Genomic DNA, 21,008 nt, shown 5'->3' on the forward strand with positions numbered 1-21,008 from the left:
CAGAGGTTGAGTGGCTTGCCCAAAGTCACATGGTCCCTAAAAGACAGACCCCATCCCGTATACCCTTCCTACTGGCCCACTCTGCCTGCCAGCCCTTTACAGCAGCCAGACCTTCTGTGATTTGCATTAGTCTTTTGCCTAGATTCATTCTCCGTGCTCCTCCCTCCTCCTGCGCTATATCTGACAGGTTGCCTGTGATGTCCCTTGGGTGCCAGAGCTCAGGAATGGCTCAAAACTGAGCTCAAAAACAGCCAGTATCTGAGCTGATGGACAGGTGGTACCACAGTCAGTGCTCACGCACGTGTGCTCACATGTGTCCTGGAAGGGTCACCGGGGAGGTTTGAAATCTAGGGGGCTGTATGTGATGTGGGATTGGCTGGAATTTCTGGCAAGATGGGGCTGGTGGAGAAGGCTGCAAGATCCCAAGGGGCAAGTGGTCTCTCTCCTGCCCCTTATCAGCCCTCCCCTGGGGTGCTGCTATCCCTTTCTGGAAGGCAGGCCGGGAGAGAGCAGATTAGGGAAGCTAATTACTCAATTAATTCACCCAGATCAGACAGGCTTTCTGCTTGGGAGATGCTCTGCTGATGGAATGAGGAAATGGCTAAATTTGCCAGTTCTGGTTACTGACAGAGGGTATCGGGAAGTAGGGAAACTGTCGGTACACCCTACCAGGCTCCCTGGGGTGCTGACTGCCCTGTTCTTGGCCTTATGTGAGTGAGCACTTCTCTCTCTCACCCTGTGTTTCACACTCCCCCCCCCCCCCGCCTTTTTTTTGGGAAGCCCTGGATACTGCCAGAGGAGTTGGCTGGGCTAGATCTTCAGACTTGGTTCATTTACTCAACAGTGCTTCCTGAGTCACTGGCACATGACTGGACGCTAAGGGGACGCAGCAGGAATTGACTCGTGCTCTGCTCTCTTGCAGCTGACGGTCTATTTGCAAAGACGAGACTTGCCCACTCAGGCTGCCCAGGGTGAGTCAAGGAGACCACGTGATCTGGGACGGGGAGGGTAGGAGGGCAGGTGTGTGTCAGGGTTATGAGGAGGGGAGATCTGTACCTGAGCCATCAACCTGAGGGGCCTCCATACCAAGGGAGGGGATGCTAATCGAAGCCTAGAATCGGGCGGGCTGGTGGAGAGCTGAGCCAGGCCATGGAGCCCTCCCGAAGGCCGGGACAGGCACGCGGGAGCTGAGTCCATGACAGAATGGTGCACACAGCGTCAGGGCAGATGACGGAGTGCCGGTTGGAGCCGTCTTGAGGGCTGACGTAGGGAACCCTGGGTATCTACTTTGTCAGCTCTGCTGGGGTGAGGGCATATCTGAAAGTGAACAATCAGAGGTGGAATGCTGTATCTTTGATGACACATGCAGTAGGGAAAGAAAAGCAGCCCTGGAGTGACCTAATCCTACCATTCTGTTCTTCCTTCCCTTCCTCCCCCACCGCGTCCCTCTTCATTAGGCACGTCTGTGAGTGTGGGCTTGGGCTGACAGAGTGATTTTGGCAGATAGGTCCCTGCTGGAGAGGGGAGCTTTTGGCCAGGATTGCCTTCCCAGCTGGTGTGACTTCAGATGACTGACGGAAATGTCTCAGGGTGACTTTGGTGATTATGTGCAGATGTATCTTCAGGAGATGAACCAAAAGGAGCCCCGGGGCTCTCGCACCCAAACAGCCTCCAGGCCTGGAGGATTTGCTGGAGGCGGTCAGACTTGGGTTGTTGCTTGAGTAGGGAAAGGAAGGGCTGCCAGGGACCCTCCAAGTTTAGGACGCTTTAGAATCCCTTGAAGGATTTATTAACAGAGGAGGTTATCATGGTCCTGCTCCCAGAAATCCTGACTCCATGAAGCCAGAGTGGGCTCAGGAATTTGCCTTTGGTCTCAGAGCGCCCAGGGATTTGGAAGTAGGTGGCCTGGGAACCACACTAAGAGAAATGTGTCTTGGAGGGAATTCAGCACTTGGAAAGGGCACGGGACCAGGGCTGTGTTACCTGTCGTGGCCCCTCAGTGACGTGGCCCCTCGGTGTAAGTCTCGTCCCCTCGGATATCGTGATGAGTGCGGCACTTCTACTTCCCAGGACTTTTGTGAGAGCGAAATCCTGACTTAGGTGAAATCCCTTTGAGGACCCACTTTTCTGTAGATTCAAGCTGTTGTTATCGCTTTTACAATTACAATAAAAATGTTCCGAAGAGTCCGTCTGGGTTGATTGAAGCCAGGGAAGGGGAGGGGAGGAGAGAAGTGAATCGGATGATCTCCGAAGACCCTTAGCTTCTGAGATCTTCCAGCAAGAAAATTCGAGCAATTGCCCTCCCCTCCCCCTAGTCCAGGTGGTGAATCTATTTCTCTACCATGTGGGTGGCTACTTCAGTCTTGAGATAGATGGGTAGCAAGAGGAGAGGTCCCAGAACTCCCTAATTACAGCACCTTCTGGATCGCCTTTCCCTTTACTCTGGTGCTGATGTTGCTTAAACTGAGCAATTAAGAGCTGTGGGCTGCTGCTCTGAGCTCCTGGCATGAGAGACCCAGCCTGCCCTGGGTGGTTTTGCTGACATCCTGCGGCGTGAGGTTGGGGTGGGGATAGCCTGCACCCAGAGTTTCTGTTCTGTGCATTGCTTCTCAAGCCAGCGCCTGGCTGCTGGATGTCCTGTGGAGAGGGGTGGGTTAGAGCAGGGCCTCCATGTCACACAACTTCAGGGGACATGCTTCCCAGAGAACACCGTGTCACTCTCCCCCTGGAGGTGGGTGGTGGCAGCCCTCCCTGGAAGGGCCGCAGCCTGGGGCATCCCTGTTTTGTTATTAAACTCTTCTGGTTCCTTGCTCCTATGGTCTTTATTCTCTGTTTGGGTGCCTGATGAGGTCAGTAGAAATGTATATATTATTATTATTTTTTTAAAGATTTTATTTATTTATTTGACAGAGAGAGACAGCCAGAGAGAGAGGGAACAAAAGCAGGGGGAGTGAGAGAGGAAGAAGCAGGCTCCTAGTAGGGAGCCCGATGTGGGGCTCGATCCCAGAACGCTGGGATCACGCCCCGAGCCGAAGGCAGACGCTTAACGACTGTGCCACCCAGGCGCCCCAGTAGAAATGTATATATTAAAGACTAATGATGAGAATAGTAATCAAGACGAGTTTTTCCCCTGAACATACTTGGTTTAGGAATACATGTAGAAGCAACCATTTAATAAACAAGTATTTGTTGAGTGTGCTGTGTGTCTAGCAGGGGGGACTGGAGTCGGGTAGAGGGGTGCAGAGGGACCCGGTGAATAAGCCATTCTCAGACAACAGGATACCAGCTCCCTTCATTCAGTCTGCATTTGTAGCGTCTGCTTGCCCTGTCAGGTCCTGGGAGATGGGTACCGTGCTAGCCCCAGCTTTGTTGGAATTTCGAGGCTGTCCGGGTGGGGCTAGGAGTCATTTTAATGTGGAAACACAGGGGGTCACATTCAGAAATGGAATCTGGGTGTGCCCAACGCAGCTCTTGACTCACTTTCCCCCTTGCTAGTGGATTTAAGGGTGTGGACCGGGAGTTTCCGGTCCCTCCAAGGAAGGTCTGGTGTTAATGCAGGGTGGCCGACACTCCCTTTCCGAGCTCCCCAGGTCAGCGCTCTTAGTGAGTTAGTTGCTTCTACCTCCAACCCGGGCCTCTGGCCCGCTGCGGCTACGTGCTACAGCTGGGCCTGCAGAGCTTAAAATAGAAGGATGAGCTGGCCGCTTTGCACGTGGGGAGCCCGCCTGAGGCATGATGGGGCAGCTGCCTGGAGTTGGGGCTCCACTGGCTCTAACCGCTGGGGTGGAGAGTATTCTTTGGGTGTCCCTTCTAGGCTCAGGGCTGGGGAAACGGAAGGTGGTGGGTTGGGGGTTCCGATGTGGGTGGTGCAGAGGGGAAGCAGAGAGCTCATCTTTCCTAAGACCTTTTAAGGGAATGCCTCGAACCTGACCACAGAGCCTCCTACTGCAGAGCTCAGACGCCTTCGGCTTGGTGTCCTGTCTGGCCCTAGCCCTGGCCCTTGGTGCTGCCCAGGCTTAGCCGGGTAGGGTCCCATTCTGGCCTAAATGAAGGGAAAAAATGAGGTGCGGAGGTGGGGTCACGGGTGCTGCTGTGCCCGGGCATGGTGGCAGGGTCAACATGAGAACGCAGACATCCTGAGCCCCGTCAGGCAGGCACTCACCACTGGGCTCCCTCACTCCCCAGTTGCTTCCTCTTGGGAAGTCAAGATGGCACCTGGAGGATTGGGCAGGGGCGTCCTCCAGGCATTCCTCCGTCCAGCAAGTGCTCACTGAGTACTTGCCAGGGGGAAGCTCTGTTCTTTTGTGGAAAGGTAGCAAAGAATGAAGCCGACCAAATCCCTGCCCTCATGGAGCTTCCTTCTGGTGAGAGAGAGATCGTAAACAATCAGTTAACAGAAAAGTAGAGGCCTACCCTGTTTTACGGTGCCGCGCTCTGGTGCACTTTGCAGATATTGCATCTTTCACGGATTGAAGGTCTGTGGCAATTCTGCAACGGGCAAGTCTACTGGAGCCGTTTTTCCAACACCATTTGTCCACTTCGGTCTCTGTGTCACGTTTTTGTAATTCTCACCATATTCAAACTTTCCGTTATTACATTGGTTACAGTGATCTGTGATCAGTGATTACAACAGGCTGAAGGCTCAGGTGATGATATTTTTTAACAATAAAATATTTTTAAATTTAGGTATGTACATTTTTTTAGATATAATGCTATTGCATACTTAATGGCTACAGTCGTTTAAGCATAACTTTTGAGAAGCCCCACATTCAGTTGACTTGCTTTATTGCAATATTTGCATTATTGTGATATTCAGCTGGTTGCGGTATTTTCTTTATTAGAGTGGTCTGGAGCTGAACTCGCGACATCGCCGAGGTATGCCTGTAAATTATATTGTATGTTGGGGATAAGCGCTATGGAAAAAGCTGGACAGGGTAGGAGAGATTGCGTGTACTGGGGGAGTACAGTTTTAAATGGGGTGGTCGGGGAAAGTCTCATTGAGAAGGTGGCATTTGTGTGAAGGTGTAAAGGAGACGAGAGAGTTGGCCATGCAGAGATCTAGAGGAAGAATGTTCCAGTCATGGAAACAGCCAGCTTAAAGGCTCTCCTGGAAGCAACAGCAAGATGGACCGTGTGGCTGTGGTGGAGAGAGTGAGTGGTGGGTGTGTGAATTTTGTCTTTTACTCTGAGAGAGATGGGAAGCCATTAGAAGGCTCGAGCAGAGTAGTAACCTGGTCCAACTTACGTGGTAAGGTCACGGTAGTACAGGAGCTATTTCAGTTGTCTTTCTGTGGTGATTAGGCCACCTGTGGAGCAGCCCAGGAGACCAGACAGAGGGCTGCTCCATCCCTTCCCCATGACGTGTCTGGCCTCCGTTCCTACTCCTACACCCTAACCGTGGGACTTTTCCAGCTGGGGGGAGGACAGGACGGGGCTGGGTTTCTTCTCCTGGCTGTGGAGTTTCTTCTGGAGGAAAGGGAGCTGGGCTGTTACGGTGGTTTGCTGGAGCCTATGGGTACTGGCTCTCAATAGCCTGTTAGTAAATGATAGGAGAATTTGCCTGAAACTGGTCATGGTAGGACTATCGACACCATGGAAATTGGCAAGGACTACAAATCATGGCTTTTCTCCCGGTTTGTAGTCCTGGCGGAGAGCTGGTTGTTAAAGCATTTCTCAACCCGCCCCTGGCTTGTTATCTCCACTCTACCTGGACTGTGGTTTTGGAGGACAGGGCCTCTGTTTGCTCTCATTTGGCAAAGCACATACATGTGTTCATGCTGTGTGAAGTCAGAAAGAGGGAGGGACACGCTGGCTGAGGGTGTGATGCAAGGTGGTGTTGGGCGGGCTGGTTGCCCAGGGTTGACGGGGCTTGTCCCCTGCTGCCACGATGTGGGGCTTCTCTGTCACTTGTGGCTAGACCGTCCCAATGCGTGAGCACTCTCTCATCTCATCCCTTCCCTTCCTTGGACCTCCCTCTGTGTATGAAGCATGCCATGCACATGCCTCCATAGGGGCCAGCTTTGTGCGGCAAAGTGGGTCTACTCGGTGTAAGGAAAGATCTCTGGGTTAGAAGTCAGGAGACATAGGTTCGGTCCCAACTCTGCCACTAACTGGCTTCAACAAGCCCTCTCCTCTCTGTGCTGCTTAGTTCCCTCATTTATGCATGGAGACGACTTCCCTGCTTACGTATCTTGCAGGAGTGCAGGGCCTATCATGTGCGCTCTTAAGCACGAAGGCCCCTTGAACTGGCTGAGTCCCAGATCTCCGCTCACTGTGTTCAGGCATCTGGGACCCCGCTCCTCTGCCCTCCTTCAGTGAGGATGACAGCTCAGCATGCATCCTGGCTTTTCTAAGAAGCCTTCCCAGATAGGCCAGGCCTCCCTGGGCAAGTTGTCTGAGCACTCAGTCCGTACCCCCACTCGGGCATGTGCTCGTGCGCTTCTGTCGCCGGCTGCCCTTTCATTTTGCTGTTCTTCCCCCATACGGACCACGAGGTCCTAAGGGCTCATGCTCCTCAGTAACGCCCACAGTGGCGGGCCCAGGATGGGCACGTCGTGGGAGCTCAGGAAATCGCCAGTGATTAGTAACCGGCATAGTGTCCTTTCTCGAGCTCATATGAAACACATGGGATGGTTCTGGTGTGTGTGGATGGCAGGGTCTGTCCATCTGATAAAGCAGTTTCCCAGACAATGCCTCATCTGTCCTCACAATCATACCCAGCCCCTGGTCACAGACAAGAAAATGGAAGTGTGCTCATTCATTCATTGAGACAATATATGCTGTGCTCGGAGAGCTTATGAGCCTCTCACCCAAGTCACATAGATAGTCAGTGCCAGAGCTGGGACCAGGGCCCCAGCCCTTCATTCTGCCCGGCTCCCTACAGCATGAGTGTTTGTCCTGAGCTCTCCCTTTAGGAGGCCACAGGGCTGCACGGTCGAGTGGAGCATGTGTTCGTGGAAGGATCGGGGATAAGCCAGGTCGGATGCTGGTCAGGCTCAGGCTTGGGGGTGGAGGGAGAGAGGGGCCGTGCCAGTGCTCGGTGCCTGTCCCTGCTGTGTCCGGCCGAGGCTGCGGGCTGGCATTTCCTCTGGCAGTGGTGTGGGGGAGGGGAAGAGCAGGTGTGCCCTGGCATCTGGCCCAACTGGGATCTGGAAGCGCCCCTTGGGGCCAGAGTTTGGGGGATGAGTGACATGCAGCCACCCAGACACTCTGGGCCTCGCGGAGCACAGCCGCGTTCTCTGAGCTCCAGGCTGGACATCCGAGCCCTCTGGTGCTTCAGGAGAGGCCAGATCTGGTGGGTGACCCCAGAAAGGGCCTCCAGAAGGGAGGACAGATACTAGTGATTTAGCAAGGTGAGCCCCCATCAGAAAGGCTGAGGGCAGTGTCAGACGTGTCCAATACATGGGTTGAGGTGAGTATGTATGGTGGAAGTGGGGGTGAGGCTTGGGGGCCGTGTGGATGGGTAATTTGTCTTCACATTTCTTAAGTGTGCACATATTAGGCTCGTTCTGCGAGGAACACAGGTGAGTCTATCCCCTCAGGTCTTCCTGTAGTCTTGTAGGAAGACATTTAGGCAAACAGCCCTGATACAAGGCAGAGTGAAATAGTGCCCCAAAGAGAGGTTAAGAACAAGAAGATGGCCTCTTAGTTTGGGGGGATTCTTAGGATCAGAGTTTCATTCATGGAGGTTGTGGCATTTGAGATGAGTCCTAAACCACCTACTACAGACAGAGATGGGTGGGGGAGCCGTCGTTGGGGGAGGGCAGTGCATAAGCCAGAGTGTGGAGGCGGGGAGGTGGAAACGTGCCTGGAGAACTGTGAAGAGCCCTGACTGCTGGGGGAATAGGGCACAGGTCAGGGACTCATGGGAAATAAGGCCCGGAAAGGACAGTGTAGAAGGTCTTGAATGCCAAGCTTGAGTGTATATGTTAAAGCCCCAGGGAGCAGGCGAAGATTTGGAGCTGGTGAGAGGGGGCAGTGTGGCACCTTGGAGCCCTGTCTCTGGTCTGCGATGGTGGCAGCATGTGGCAGGGGGCCATTAAGAGGAGGATGGGAGGCAGCAGGGGGACTGTGACGGGGGGAGGCGGAGTAGGGCTGGCAGTCTCAGGGAGGAGAAGCCGTGACAAGGAACGTGTGTGCGTGCTGTCTACGTTCTGGGCATGTGTTGGGCAAGTCTGGGTCAGGGAAACATGGTTGGGTACGCGTCCTTTGAAACTGGGTTACAGCAGCTCTGCAGGGACAACCTGAGAGGCTTTGGAAGAACATTGCAGGACTGCAAAGGGTGTGGTTCATGACCATTTTCATCTCAGCTACTTGGAGATGAGAAGGCTGCCTCCAGGTTCAGGGTGGCTGCTTCTCTGAGGCCCCTCAGTTGGAGGTCCCCCGACCAACTCAGCCATGTGGATGCGGGTCCGCAGACAGAGGCAAGAGTGACGCAGTGGGATTTTGGCCGGCGCTGCTGCCCCACTTTACCGAAGTGGCTGGTGGGAGTTCAGAGACCACAAGCGGCTTCCTGCACCATGAGACTTGTGAGTCCTTCGACAGCCAACTTCTACCCAATGGGGATGACCAACTCTGTCTTCCCTCACCCATTCACCACACTCCTCTCACTCTCTTCAGCTCGGATGGAACACGTGCAGGCGCCCTTCCCGTGAGGGTTCAGAGCCGGTGGAATCCGGGGTGCTGTTTTTTCTCCATCATCGTTAGAGCATGCCCAAGTGCTCCTCACACGCTGCTCTTCCCTCTAGTGGTTCCAGACCTAGGGGAGGGACGGAGGGAAGAGGGGAGGCAGCAGGCAGCAGCTCCTCCATCAGCAGATGGGCCCCAGCTGCAGGGGCCGGCTTCGCGGGCAGGCTGTATGCTGGGTCAGAGAGTGCTGGCCCCACCGGCCAGTCAGTGCCCTCCATGGGGTGGTTCAGGAATATTGGATTTGCTGGGTCAGTGAATTTCCACTGGTACATGGCAATAAACCTCGGGCTTCATCACATTTCCCTGTGCCTGGCGGTCTGGCCTTATCTCATCCTCCCTGAAGCCACCTGCCCTCTTTGATAAGTACTTATAACAAATCCTTTCTTTCTCTCTGTCTCCCTGGAGTGAATGGCTCAGTGTGCGTGCGTGTGTGGGTCCGGGTACATCTGTCCAGTACAATGCCTTGCACACCAGGCCCTTTAGGGGATCTCACAGAGATGCTGATGGGGCTTGGGAAGAAAGATGGTGCTGGTTTGGGACTTTCTTAGGAAAAAGGGTCTGAGAGCTCAGGATGGGCATTGCTCCAGTGATCCGCCAGCCTGTGCTTCTAGGGCTCAGCCTCTGCTGTTCCCTCTCACTCTGTACACCTGCTCAAAGAAAAGACTGTTGTTCTTTGGGACTGGCCATTCCCGCTCTTTGCATAAAGACCTCCCCGCTCTAAGCCAAGGTGCATTTTTCTAAAGAGCAGCTCCCCCTCACTCAAGAGCCCCACAGAGACCCTCGCTGCTTCACTTACGTGCTTGGTGGTGTTTAAGAGCTCCTGCATGCGAGCCACTGTGCCAAGGGCCGGAATGCAGAGGTGATGGACACAGCCCATGCTCTCAAGGAGTGCACAGTCTTGGGTTCGGGGAGCTCGTGAACAGGCAGGATCTGATGGGCTCTGGAGCTCTGAAGAGGGGCTCCAGAGTTCAGGAGGAGGCCACATGGGTGCCACCTGGGCTGTGAAAGTTAGCCAGTCAGAGTGTGTGTGGAAAGGGAGTTCCAGACAGAGGAAGCAGGGACCTTAATGTGTGTTCATCTTGCTGGGAGTGTCGGTGGAGGAGGGTGCAGGGGATGGAGTCGACAAGAGTAATAGGGGGTAGGGAAGCACCTATGCAGATTTTTAACTGGCATTTGGGGTCATCTCTGCTCCAGCCCCACCTCCCTTCCATGTGGACGTTCTGGGAAGCTTTGTTTTGGCTGGGCATGTGGACATGCCCTTCCCGAATGTCCGAGGCACCCTTCTTCTTCCAGCACACTCTTCCTCCTACCCTCTGCCTTTCCAGTCCTGCCCATCTTCCCATTTCACAGGTGGGAATTGCAGGGCTGGAAGTCTGGAAAAAGCCTTGAAGAACCAACTAGTCCAAGCTCCTTGTTTTGTAGTTGAGGAACTAGAGATCACATAGGTAACTAGTATCCTGAGGTTTTGTTGCTTAGGTGGCCCGAGGTGACCATACAACTGGAAGGCCCTTCCTCATGATGCTGGCTTGCCCTGTGCATGCCCTGCATTGAGCTCTCATTTATCTGTTTTCAAGTATTTATTGAGCCCCGCTGCTGGTCAGGCATTGTACTGGGTACACAGTAGTGAGAAGAACAGACTCAGCCCTGCTGCCCTCGGTTCATGGTCAAGTAGGACAATCAGGCAGCAAACTGTTACTCAAGGAGACGTGTGCTTTCAAACTGGGATGAGGGCTAGGCAGGAAGAGGGAAATGATGCCAAGACTGTATTATTGATGGGCAGGGGAGCTTCAATTTAGCCTGCGGGGGCAGCAGGCAAACCAAACAAAACTTCTTTGGAGAATTTGCAAGAGCTCAGGGATGAGTAGAAGTAAGTCAGGCAATGAGTTGAGGAAGAGCATTCTGGACAGAGGGAAGAGTATGGGCAAAGACTCTGAGGAGAAGCGAGCTCGGAGAGTTCACTGGTTGGGGCATAATGAGTAAGAGGAGAATACTTGCAAATGGGGCTGGACAGGTAGGCTGGGGCCAGTGGTGCCAGACCTTTAGGGTGTTTCAGGAATTTGGGTTGCAATAAAAAAGTAGACTAGCAAACACACACACACACACACACACACACACACACACTCTCCTAATCTCAGGAAAACAGGGGAGCACGGTGAGTGAGAAGACGGTGTTGGCTGCCCCATGGAGAGGACTTAGGGCCAGGGTGGGGCTGGGGTCTCTGTCCCAGTCTGTGGCAGGAGCCCAGGTGAGACACGTGTAGGATGGGGCCAGGGCAGTATCCGTGGGGACAGAAGTAGAAGGTGGCTCATTGGATAGGACTTGTGTTTGACCGGAGTGGGAGCAAGTGGCAATGGAGAGTCACGGGTGAATCTTGGGCTTCTGGCATAAGCACCAGGGTGAGTGTTAGGCCGTTTATTGAGAAGGGGATGGTACAGTCAGGGGAGCAGGGCTAGGGCAAGGTCAGTTCCTCTGGGGCATGTGAAATTGGAGCTGCCTCTGAAGCAGCTAGTGGGGCTGCCAGATGGGAGCTGGGTATGTGCACTTGGGGCTCAGAAGCCAGGGCAGGCCCAGGTAAACATTTAGGTGACATCAGCAGGTGGACAGCCCTGGAACGGGCTGGATGGCCAAGTGCAGGAGCGTTGGCCAGGGGCAGAGGGGGCCCAGAGCTGAGGGCCTGAGGGGGAGGAGCTGCCAGCGCTTACCCTTAGAATTGGAGCCACAGAGTATTTTGTATTGATTACGGGTCGTATATTTGTTCAACTGCATTAGAATTCAGTGGGGATGGGGACCATATCTGCTATAATAATTATGCTGATAATCATAATAGTGCCTCAATTCCTTTGAACATCTCTGTCTCAGACACAGTGCTGTGTGCATTGCGGTTTTAATCTTGAATCGCTGTCTTCTTACTGCCTGGGAAGTGTGCATTATCATCTCTGTTTTATGGTTGGGGAAACTGAGATACGTTGGGGGGAAGTGGTCATTCTAGGTCACCCGGCAGTTTGCTCCAGAAGGGGTTTGGACCCGGATCCATCTAGTCCCAAAGCCCAAAGAGTTTCCACGCCATGACTTCGCTAGAGCTCGGCTCTCCGTGGCTGGGCGGGGTGGTGGGTTCAGACAGGGGGTACTGATGCCGTCGGAGCATATGCCATGGTTTCTCACAGAACCGGGCCCAGCCGGCCCACCGTCACTCGGGCACGTGGTATATGCTGAGTGGTCTTGGTGTTCTGATGATCCATACACACCTTTCACCTGGTTCCTCATGATCTAAAAGCCTGACTTGTAGCACTCCTGACTGGGTCATGGCGGTACAGTTGGTCTACAGCTGTGACCCTGCTTCCTCGGAGCTAACTGCCCGCAGGGTCAGCAGCACATGCTCTGACCGGTGTGCTCAGCTCTCACGTGTGGCGTGTGGACACACAGCTCAGGGTCCCTTCACAGTCATGGTTTCTCAGTGGTCGGGAGTGGCCTCTGACAGGGCTCATCACAGCCAGCACTTGGGCTCTGAGATGTGACTGCAGCACTGGGGAGCTCACAGGGACTAGGGAGTTTACCAGGCACTCAGCTGGAGGCGGACCTGCGCTGATTGTCCTTAGAGATCCTCCAAAAGGCATGGCCCACCTGGGATGGGGAGGGGTCCGTGCACAGCTTGGCCTCTGTCTGGTGCCTGTCGGTCTTTTTCCCCTTCCTGCCTTTCCTGAGTCTTCCTCCAAAATGGCCCTCTGATCCATAAGCTTATTTATCCCTCTGCCCGAGCCATCCCGTGCTGCTCTATGTGTTGGGAGTACGGCTGTGAACAAAACAGTTGACCTTGTGGCCTTTCCACTCTCTTATCTGTAGCTGGGAAATTTAAATTTCCTGAGTTCCCTCTTCAGGTTCTGATGGCCTCAGATAGCCTGCTTTCCAGGAACAATTCCATAGATTTCTGGCTCGGGTCCCACCCTCTGGTTCATCAACTTGGGGCTCTCAGGCTATCCTTAAAGAGAACTCAGTACTTAGGCGAGGTGGTCTTCCTTTCCCCTCTACCTGCTGACACATTCTGAGTACCTGCCCTGTGGTGGTCACTGTGACAGGCCCTGGGTGGGGGTGAGGGGATGAAGTGATTCAGACACAGCCCCTTCCTCCTTTGGGAAGCTCGGTGGCCAGAGCGGAGGCATGTGGGCAAACTATAATTGCAGGCGGAACAAACCAGCTGGGGTCTCAAAAGAGGGAGGAGCAAACCTCTCTCCAGAGAACAAGGTACCCGGGCCACCCTTGGTATACTGTCCTGAGCAATTCTAGCTGTGAACCCTGTCACTGAAGCCAAATCCTCTTTGTTTGTGTGTTTTCCTTACAAGTCTCAGAAATTAAACACATAAAAAATAGAACTACCCCTAATTCTTTTTTACTCTGATCTTCTACTAACATTGTTACCGTCCTTCCTGAATCTTGGCCAAGTGTGGGAACGCATGACCTTGTAGCTGTTTAATTTCCCTGGCAAAGAGCCTTGTCCCGGCCTCTGGACCCTCCTAACCATTCCTTGCCTACTGAGCCTTCATGCAAATATTGTGGGATATGGGCCCCCTGCTGGGGACCTCTCCAGCCTTCTTCTCTTTTGGCACCATTGGTAAATGGTTTGCTTAGCAATTAAACGATTTTCTGCATTGCTGAAAAAGATCCCAATTTTGGAGTTTAAAAATTGGGATGGGATAAGACTCCCTTCTCCTACAGCAGTGGCCCATCTTACATGCTCCTTAGGATAGCAGGTGCCACCTCGTGTCTAACCTAAATTCTCCGTGAGGCTGCCCTGTTTGAAGCTTAGAGGTACAGGATACCTCATGAGCTGCGCATGCTGGCAAACACAGAAATATTCCGTGCAGGTCAGGAAGGGAATCGGTGTGGGCCCATCAGCTCTGACTGTGTGTGGGTGAATGAGAGACCAGAGCTGAGCTCTGGCTTACACTGCAGGCCTGAGAAACTCAGGAAGCGGCAGAGAGAGCTTGGCATTTAGTCTGAGCCCACATCTCCCCAGTTGCCAGTCAGTGGAGACATTGAATGTTGATTTCACGTATTCACGTCTCCTTTTCCCCTCTGGAAATTCTGTATTTGCTTCACTTTTTTTTTTTTTTTGGTTGTTGTTTAAAAAAAAGGGGGGTGGGGAGGAAAGGCAGCTCTGCCTTGTTCACATGCTCAGTGATCCCCAAGGGCAGGCTGTGTCTTCCAGCTCCCCTGAGCATGGCAAGTGGGTGAGGATCAGGGGTGATGGGCAGGAGACGTGGTGTCTCAGACCACCTTTGCTCTCTGGTCATTACTTCTGCACCCACAACCTAAGAAACTGGGGCAACCATAGCAGCTGATCTTCTCACCTCTCCACGCTGCTGCGAGGCCCAGCTTCCTAGGGCACCGATTTTGTCATGTGCTCCCACTGCTTGGGAAGCTCCAGGATGAAGTCCAGACTTTTCCTGTGTCATGCAAGGCCGTGCAGAGTAGCTTACCTTGACTCCCAGCACATTCTCCTGCTCCTGGCAGGCCTGGCTCCTCACTGCCCCCTCAGTGTACATACCCGCACCTTCCTGGGATGCCGTTACACCTACTCTCTCCCTGTCCACACCCACTCCCGGGGGTGCAAGGGACAGCTCTTTGCTGGTCCTAGCATGGAACTTGCTATATCACTCTGCTTTGGGCTTCTCTACGTACAGTCTTGGAGTGGGGGCAGAAGGCTTTTTTTTTTTTTTTGAGGTCCTTTTTTATGAAGTCCTTTTATCTAATGACCTCTCATCAGGACATGCAATTTCAGGTTCTCTGTTGTGCTTTTAGATTCTGCCTTTTAGACTGGAAGATTCTCAAGGTTGGGAACTAGGTTTCGGGCCCAGGAGAGTAAAGAAATGGGCTTTGAAATCACACAGTTTCCTTATCTGTAAAATGGGGATAATAATATCCCTATTCTATAGGGTTGTCATGAGGACTCAGTGAGTTAGTGTGTGTGAAGCTGGGTGCCTGGGATATGAGGACTTGGAAATCTCTGTTGCTCTTATTATCCTGATAATGACTAAGCTGGGTACCCTGTTGGGACATCACTGAACTTTGTTAATGGGCTGAAGACTGGGACTTCAATGCCTTCCCGACGAGGGTGACCAGGAGTGAGCAGAACTCTTACACTGGGTAGCCTCCTCTTCTCCTTACCTCATCCTTCACGCTGACCCACCGGGGCCTTCAATGCTGAGGAAATAATTACTGGCCTGCATCCACTTGTAATCATGAATGAAGGTGAAACGATCCAGGGACAATGCAGAGGCTATTCTTATTCAACGAGATGTGAGCTGATGAAAAAAAAAAAAAAAAGAGAGAGAAGGTAGGAGGGGGCCAACCTGGGAGGGCCCTTGTTGACACCAAGTCTCTGTCTGAGGCTAGTGATCCAGGCCCTTGTATTTGCTCAGTGCTTATAGTGCTCAGATTGGTCTCACATCTGCCAGCTCACTTTATTCTCACGACACCTCTCAGGGGTAGGCTGTATTAATCCCCATTTTGAAGAGGAAGAAATAGTAGTTCAGAAAGGCAAACTATCTTGTCCTTGATCACACGGCTCAAAATTGAGCTCAGAGTGAAAAACAGGTCTCCTGACTCACAGTCCAGCTGGTAAATGATCTCTCCTGCATCAAGGAAGTAATGTTATGAGAACGAAGTGGCAGCCTGGAGCCCCTGGGAGCCAGTCGAGGCTGAAGAGGACAAAAGGTGTTAGTCATTCCAGTCAGGTGGCAGTGGGTTCGGTCGGGAGCCAGCCAGACACCTGCCCCCTCATCTATAAATAGCATCCAGAGGACCACTGTGCCCAACCAGGAGACCAAGGTGCCATGGCCATGACACTCACTAGGTTTCATTGCTGGGCTGCCCTCTTAGTGGGGAAGGGGCTTAGAATAGTAACACCGTTGCAGGTCCCTAGAAAGAAGCTGAGCGATGGCACCCCTGCCTCTGAGCCAGTGAGGGTGCAGACTCAGCATAGGACCACCACAGCCCACCTGTGATGAGGGTCTTCAAGTCCCCCTGATTGGAGTGAATGTCCCTCTCCCTTTTGGCCATAGCCAGTTATGTTCCTGCCTATTGCCTATGGTGATAGATGTCCTTCCGTCTTCCTGACTAGATTGTGTGTGTCTCAAGAGCAGGGAGCAGCACACCTTATATCTCTTTCCTCAAGGGCCTGCCTCCACACTCAGCACACAGCACGTGTGGAATACGTGGCTGATGGGATCCAGGTTGGACATATCATACTCCCACTCCCAGGGAGGAAAGGAATTCTTCTATGCAGCCATCCTTGTCTAGCGCCTCCCAGAGGCCAAGCCCGGTGTTGGGTGCTGGGATACAGAGCCTGGTAATTACAGGGCCCTTCTCTCAGGGGCTCTTAGCATTCTCTTCCTGCTGTCAGAAAGGAGAGGTGAGCTGCTCACCCCATAAGTCTTCTGGTTTTCTTTGTTTGCCAACTATGGTAGCTCCAGATCAGCTGTGCAGACTTATGCACAAACCCAGGGGACACAGGTGCAGTGTTTTACAGTAGGATGAAGGACTCCTCCTGGATGTTCCCTAGCCCCTAGCAAGAGCATTCTTCATGCTGTTTCCCTTGACCAGCCCCTTTTGTGCACTCCTCACGGGAGAGGACCCAGCCTGGGTCCAAGAGCACTCCTACGTCACCCCTGGCATTGGCAGGATTCAGAGGGGCAAGGCAGGACCCTACTTCTGCCACCTACTCTTCTCAGCCCAGCTGGGATCCCAGCCAGCACGGCATCCCACCCGGGAACGCGGGGGCGGTGGGGGTTGGGGGGGCTCGCGCAGCTGCAGGAATCTTGCAGAGCCGCGTGTGTGCTCGAGCGTGCGCGCGCGCGCGGAGGGGGTGGGGAGGGCGGCGCGCGCCCCGCGGAGGCCCCAAGCGCTTTTCCCACACCTTGCGCTTCCCTTGCGGTCTCTTTTCCCTGCGTGCGGTAGCCAGATCCACGTGTGCAAAAGCGCGCGCGCCCGCGTCTGCGTGTGTGTATGTGTGCGCGTGTGTAGCAGGGAGACCGTGTGCCTCGGGTCGGACAGGCCTGGTGGGCGCAGGGGGCGGCGGCCAGCTCGACAGTGGCTGCGCTTCTTTCCTCCTCCTGTCCTCCCTAGCCCTTTCCTTTGGTTTCCTTGGGTCGTTGGTACCTCCAGCCATTCCCCTTCTCTCGCCGCCCCCATTTCTCCCATGGAAGAGACCACGGCCTCCCGATGAAGGTTCTGCTTCACCCCCAGCTCCAGAGCCCTTGACATTTAGCGAGGGCTCGCGGCGCACTGGTATAGGCACACAGCAGAACGCTAATCCTATTAAAGATAATGTGTCATTGGGGAGGGGGAGGCCGCCCGTCCCCCGTCAGGCCTAGTGCTCATTGGTCGAATGCAAAGCAGGGGGCGGGGCCGAGGGCCCGGGGAGGGGGCTCCGGGCGGTTTCGGAGTCAGGAGTCGGGGCTGGGATTTCGCAGGGAAAGCCCAGCGGTGGCAGCTGCGGCTGATCCCTCGGCACTGCCCGCCGCGCGCCCGGGCAGCCCAGGGCCCGCGAGCAGCTCCGCAAAGTCGCGGAGCAAAAGGAGGCGGAGCGCCCGCAAAGTGGTCGGGCTCAGCTCTGGGGCTGGGCAGGGAGAGGTGTGCCCGGGGACCTGGATCCTGGCGCCCTTGTGCCTCGCGTGGAGCGGCCAGTGCACCCGGGAGGCGAGCTGACGCTTTGGAAAGAGAAATCAAATTGCAACCTCCCCAAAGACGTTAAGTTACGCAGACCAGCCAGTTCCCGGAGAGCGTTCGCGAGCGCGCGGAGAGCCGAGCGGAGCCGCGCCGCACCGCAGAGCCCTCCCGGGCCAGTCGGCTGGGAGCGGGGCGCCGTCCGAGAGGCAGCGGCCCCTGAGCACGGGGTCTGGCCGGGAGTGCGCCCCGGTGCAGAGAGGGGGTGTTCAGGGCTCCGCCAGCCCCGCCCGCAGCCCGCGCCCGACTTGGGCGCCCCCTCTGTCCCACTCTGGGAGCGATGCCCCCCGCCCCTCGCGCCCCCCGGGAACGACGCGAGCATGGAGAAGTCGAGTAGCGAGGATTCTTCGATCCACCGGAGTCCATCTTTGGACAGCAAGGACTCGGACTTTGCCAAGCCGTCCACCTCTGGCCGCCCGTTCGGCCGCGGCTTCACGGCCGGTGCCTTCTACGGCACCGCGGGCTCCCGGGGACAGAGCCGCGCCGAGGCTGGCGTCAAGACTGACAAGTACAATGCACCCAAAGGCAGCAAGTACGTGGTGTTTTACCTGGACCTGTCCTTTGTTTTTCTCCTAGAATTTAAGAAGTGCAACATGGCCAGGGGCTGCCTCTGCTGCTTGAAGTACATGATGTTCCTCTTCAATTTGATATTCTGGGTAAGTCCTTGCGTTTATCTCTCCTTTGCCACCTCTCCTCTTCGCGCTTCCCGTAGCGTGCTACCCTCTTCCTCCGTGGTGCTGCATTGCCCTGCTTTCTGCACAACGGTAAGTGTGGGGTTTAAAAAAAAAAATCGTCCCCCTCCTTTCATTCATCTTTCTCTCTCCGAGGTGGCTGAATGGAGGCTCCGACTTGCCTGTCTTCCAGGAGAGACTTACTCTACTCCTAGGTGGCTGGCAAAGTTTGCCGCCACCTCCTTCCCCTGTCAGAAACCCATGCTCCAAGTGCCTCCAACAGGGGAACCTGCAGAAATAGGTGTGGGGCCAGAATTTTTAACAGCTGTGACCTTGAGTTGAAGACAGGCACAAGTGTGGATGATTTTTGAGTTTCTTCTTGTATTCTTCCTGAATACACAAGAAGACAAGCTGCTGCGTTTTGTGGGGATGAGGTGGGGGGTGGGAGGGATGGTAGAGGTCACTTCCTCTCATTCCTTCAGTGAGTCCCAGGAAAGGAGAGGAGCCCCTGTCCCAAGGCGGGAGACACGTTTGCTAGCCTGCAGATATGCCCCTGAGTTAGGGCTTGTGTGGAAAAGGAGAGTGTGGGTGGGATGCTGCCATCGGGTGGCGGCAGCTGCTTTTTAGGGATTGCAGTGGACTGGGCAGGGAGCGGGCTGGCCATGTGCTCCCACCATGGAATGCCAGCCAGCCCTCCCAGGCTCTGGGAGCCCCAGAGACTGGAAGGGACAAAGGGAATGCCCCATCCTCGGTGAGAGATGATTTTCTAGAGAAGGTGTCAGTAGGTGGGACAGCTTGGAATTGCTCTCGGTGGGACAGCTTGGAATTGCTCTCGGTTCTCTGTGATTCTGAAGGCTGTGGGCACACACGTGTGCATGCATGCATAAGGAATGCAAGTTAGACAAATTTTAAAACTTCTTAAATTCATATCTCATGGTTCCTTCATCCCAACTGCTGCCTCTGCCTTTCTTCGCCTGAGCCCCAACATAGCACAGATGTTTGGCTCTGCCCCAGGGCCTGTCCTCCTGCCTGCTGGAGGCTGTCAGCTGCCCATGGTCCAGAAGGAGCACTGGGGGCAGGAGAAAGTCATTCACAGTGAAGCTGGGCAGAAACGGTTGTGCTTTGATGTTCAACACTTGTGTGAAGTGACCTGCTTTAGCTGACAAACTTTTTTGGGTGTGTGTGTGGGGGGGTGACTTTTCCCACAGAAGGGAAGAGCTCAGGGCTGGGTGGGAAGAAGATGGGATCTAGTTTTGGTTCTGTGTTGGCTTCTTATATGACCTTGGGCAAATCACTTTATCCCTTAAGGACTTGGTTTCCTTTCCAGTCTGGGGGAGGGGGAGGGGAGGCTGTGGTGATGGCCTCCCTCATGTCTGACCTCCTTAGTTATGGGGAGTCCTGTATCGCTTCCTTCTCTCTGGGGAGGAGCCCCCTGCCTGGCCTGGGGCACAGGCTGCTGCTTCTCTTCTGAGGAGCCCAGTTTGAGATTGTTTGAGTGGGATTTCCCCAGATTGTCTGCATGGTCTGGGGCCCTCCGGCCACTGCTGTTAGGGTTACCTGTCCTGTGGGGAGGGTTTTGTGGAAAGTGGGGCAGAACCACTGGAATGTCAAGAATGATTTCATGGCCGCCTTTGGGCCGGTGCTCCTGGTCCTCTCATTTGCCAGCATCCGTGTCAGCCAAGTGGTGGTGTGTATTTGTCTGGTGCCTGTGATTTACACGGATGCTGCCTCACTTTCATTTTGGAGTTTCCTTCTCTGCCCTTGTTCATAGTCTCAACCTACCTTTCTGCCTGGCCCCACTCTGCATATCTTACCACTTACTAGAAAGCCCTTGGTGGGGAAGCTCCGGGCCTTGGCGGATACCTCCCCGCTCAGCAGCCCTCTTCCCCACCCCCACCCCGCCACCTGCTGGCCAGAGTAGATATAACCGCTTGTGGCTCCTTCCTTCTCCAGCTGGGTGCCTCCGTGGTTGCCATCCTCCTCACACCTTGGCACAGGGGTCTGTGCCCTGCAAGTTGGAGGCACTCATTATAAGTTTGTGAGTGAATGAATGGATGGCCAGAGTGGTAAAACCACATCTCACTGTATGGTAGGGATTCCCGAGTCCCGCTCGATAGGGAAGAGAGTTAGTTTTCAAACTTGTCTGTGATGAAGGTTCTCCTAGCAACTTAGCTGTGTGCGACAAGCAACTCTTTTCATCTTCCCTTAAGAGCTCGGCAGAGGTTAATGAGCTGATTGATGGAGTGGCTTTCTGTTTTTGGTTATAGTGAGAGAACTTGCTGTCTCTTCCTAATTAGGAGGTACCTACCACCACTCTTTTACCAGGCAAGGAGTCTCTCTCCAAATCTTTGACTTTTCTGATTACTTAAAAATTTCAGAATTCCTGTGACATGCTACGAGCTGGGAGACATTGGATCTCAAAGACCCAGTTCTTTTATGCTAGTCGCTCATGGGATGAGCTCGTAAGACGTACACCTTAGGAAAGGTGGAAAGTTTACAAAAGAGCAGTGGATGCTCGTGTGTGTAAGTGTTTGCCACTGTGTTCTCTGGAAGGTGAAGAGAGTGTAGCAGGGAGTTAGCCGGGATTCGGGCACGGGGCAGGTCACTGTGCTTTACTTGAATGAAGACGTCCTGCAGGCAGGTGCTTGGGCCTGATATGAGAGAGGGAGCAGGGGAAAGAGCCAAGTCAGAAGAGAAAGGGTGAAGGTGCCAAGGGCAGGTGGGGTAGTTGATGCGGCAGGACCCCTGGGACACGTCTGCTGCTTTCCCGTGCACACAGGAAGACTGGAGGGGGTGAGAGGGTAGGGGTGACGACTGATACAGGGCTGGTTAGAGCCTGAGCCCTCTGGGACCCAGAGCAATTGTCAGGACTTATGTAGCCATCACGTTTGCTAGTCGCAGGGCTCAGATCCCCAAGGGAGGCTTTTC

The 21,008-nt window shown here is 54.2% G+C and overlaps 1 protein-coding gene across 8 annotated transcripts in view; it reads left to right on the forward strand.

Annotated features, from left to right (window-relative positions):
- TSPAN9 (tetraspanin 9) overlaps positions 1-21,008 on the forward strand; it is a 197,818-nt gene that overhangs the window by 96,238 nt on the left and 80,572 nt on the right. For 4 of the 8 annotated variants that reach the window (XM_045781143.2, XM_087855548.1, XM_045781140.2 and 1 more), the window contains one exon: positions 17,986-18,065. In XM_045781143.2, the coding sequence (XP_045637099.1) occupies positions 18,003-18,065 (63 nt within the window). In that variant the 5' untranslated portion in view covers positions 17,986-18,002. Of the gene's footprint in view, positions 1-922; positions 972-17,172; positions 18,066-21,008 lie in introns of those variants that run through there. The other 4 variants (XM_045781142.2, XM_087855547.1, XM_045781139.2 and 1 more) reach the window with 2 other exon arrangements.

The sequence above is a fragment of the Ursus americanus genome, chromosome 25, assembly GCF_024610735.1.
Source record: "Ursus americanus isolate L20-20 chromosome 25, mUrsAme1.1.p, whole genome shotgun sequence".
Lineage (NCBI taxonomy): Eukaryota > Metazoa > Chordata > Mammalia > Carnivora > Ursidae > Ursus > Ursus americanus.